General features: G+C 30.7%; 1 protein-coding gene across 1 annotated transcript in view; it reads right to left on the bottom strand.

Annotated features, from left to right (window-relative positions):
* Nucleotides 1-493: 493 nt before the first annotated feature.
* LOC119612829 (lipopolysaccharide-induced tumor necrosis factor-alpha factor homolog) overlaps nt 494-1,307 on the bottom strand; it is a gene marked incomplete at its 5' end in the record, with an annotated part of 1,137 nt that continues 323 nt past the window's right edge. The window contains one exon of the mRNA XM_037968702.1: nt 494-1,307. This exon is cut by the window's right edge and continues 74 nt beyond it. Coding sequence (XP_037824630.1) covers nt 1,243-1,307 — 65 coding nt within the window.

Here is a 1,307-nt window from a genome sequence, read left to right as displayed (position 1 = left end):
CAGAATATGTCGGGATCTTTGAAAAACTGATCCCAGATATAATGTCATGGGCAAGCGGAACATTAGAGCAAATACAAGTAGGAAGCCGTTGCTATACGGATGGCTCTAAACTGGTGGACAAGGCGGGCCTAGTGTTCTATATTAAAAACCTAGAAACAGAAATATATTACAGTTTACCTAATCACAACACTAGCACCGAGTAGTAGGTCCATAATTGGCCTTAGCCCCCCCCTAAAAAGACCCAATTCCGAAAATCACCATGATGTTAATATAGATTTCGATTTAATAAAGAAATAAATCGTGATATAAATCCGGAAAGGATCGATTCACACCGCCATCCGAAATTTAGTTTACATTTTGACGAAGAGTGTATAAAAGTCGTCTTAAACAAATGAATAACTTTTGTTAAAAATTTAAAATAATTATTTTTAAACTCTATAAGCAAAATCTATTTTTGGCCTCAATTATTATCCGTTTTTTAATATTTAAACGATTTTATAGAAACACACTTTTGAGCAGAAGTTTTTTAGATAAATATAGAAATATGTGTTAATTGTATGAGGAGCCAGTTTGTAGTCAGACACCCACTCGCATGACACTTCCATTTATGGTGCCACTTAAGGCAGCAACTTAATATGATTTTTTATTTGTTTATGATATTTTATAAATTTATTAAAAACATGTTTAAAATACTTATAATAATAATTTTATATTAACAATTTTGAGTTATTTTCCGCATTTTTGAAAATATACATAATTTTGATTCATTCGAAATAATTATATCTAAAATCTTATAAAACTAGTAACATTTAAAATGTTTATAATTTATAGAATTATTTAGACTGTTTGAAAATTATTATAAAGGGATGGTCCTAATGGATCCAGTATTATATAAAATCAGTAAAAATTTGAAGCTATATATCTTTATATACAGCTTCTTTGGCAGTCTTCGCTATAGGTCTTTTGTCAATCCAACCTTTTAAAGTATTCTCGCCGATTTCTAGTTGATCTTACAAATCGGTTAGAGCTTCTCGGCAAAAACTCTTCAAATCGAACAATTTGCCTTGCCTTACAGAACGAACTAATGACCACTATTTTGATTGGTGCAAAATTATCTGTCTCCAGTAAATATGATTTTTAAAAATATACCTTAACTTGGACCATCCCCAACCATTTACAATTGCTAACAAAATTTGTAAATTACATTAAAGAAAACTTTTTCTAGACTAAATTAACTTTATTTCAATGTCGTCGTCTACCATATCTGCGATGTGATCCGGGATGATAGGCCCCCAGAAAGGCATTAC

The sequence above is a fragment of the Lucilia sericata genome, unplaced genomic scaffold (assembly GCF_015586225.1).
Source record: "Lucilia sericata isolate MDLA Ls3-8-SP2 unplaced genomic scaffold, ASM1558622v1 Contig001837F_arrow, whole genome shotgun sequence".
In the NCBI taxonomy this organism is placed as follows: domain Eukaryota; kingdom Metazoa; phylum Arthropoda; class Insecta; order Diptera; family Calliphoridae; genus Lucilia; species Lucilia sericata.
This window is presented reverse-complemented; position numbering and strand designations above follow the sequence as displayed.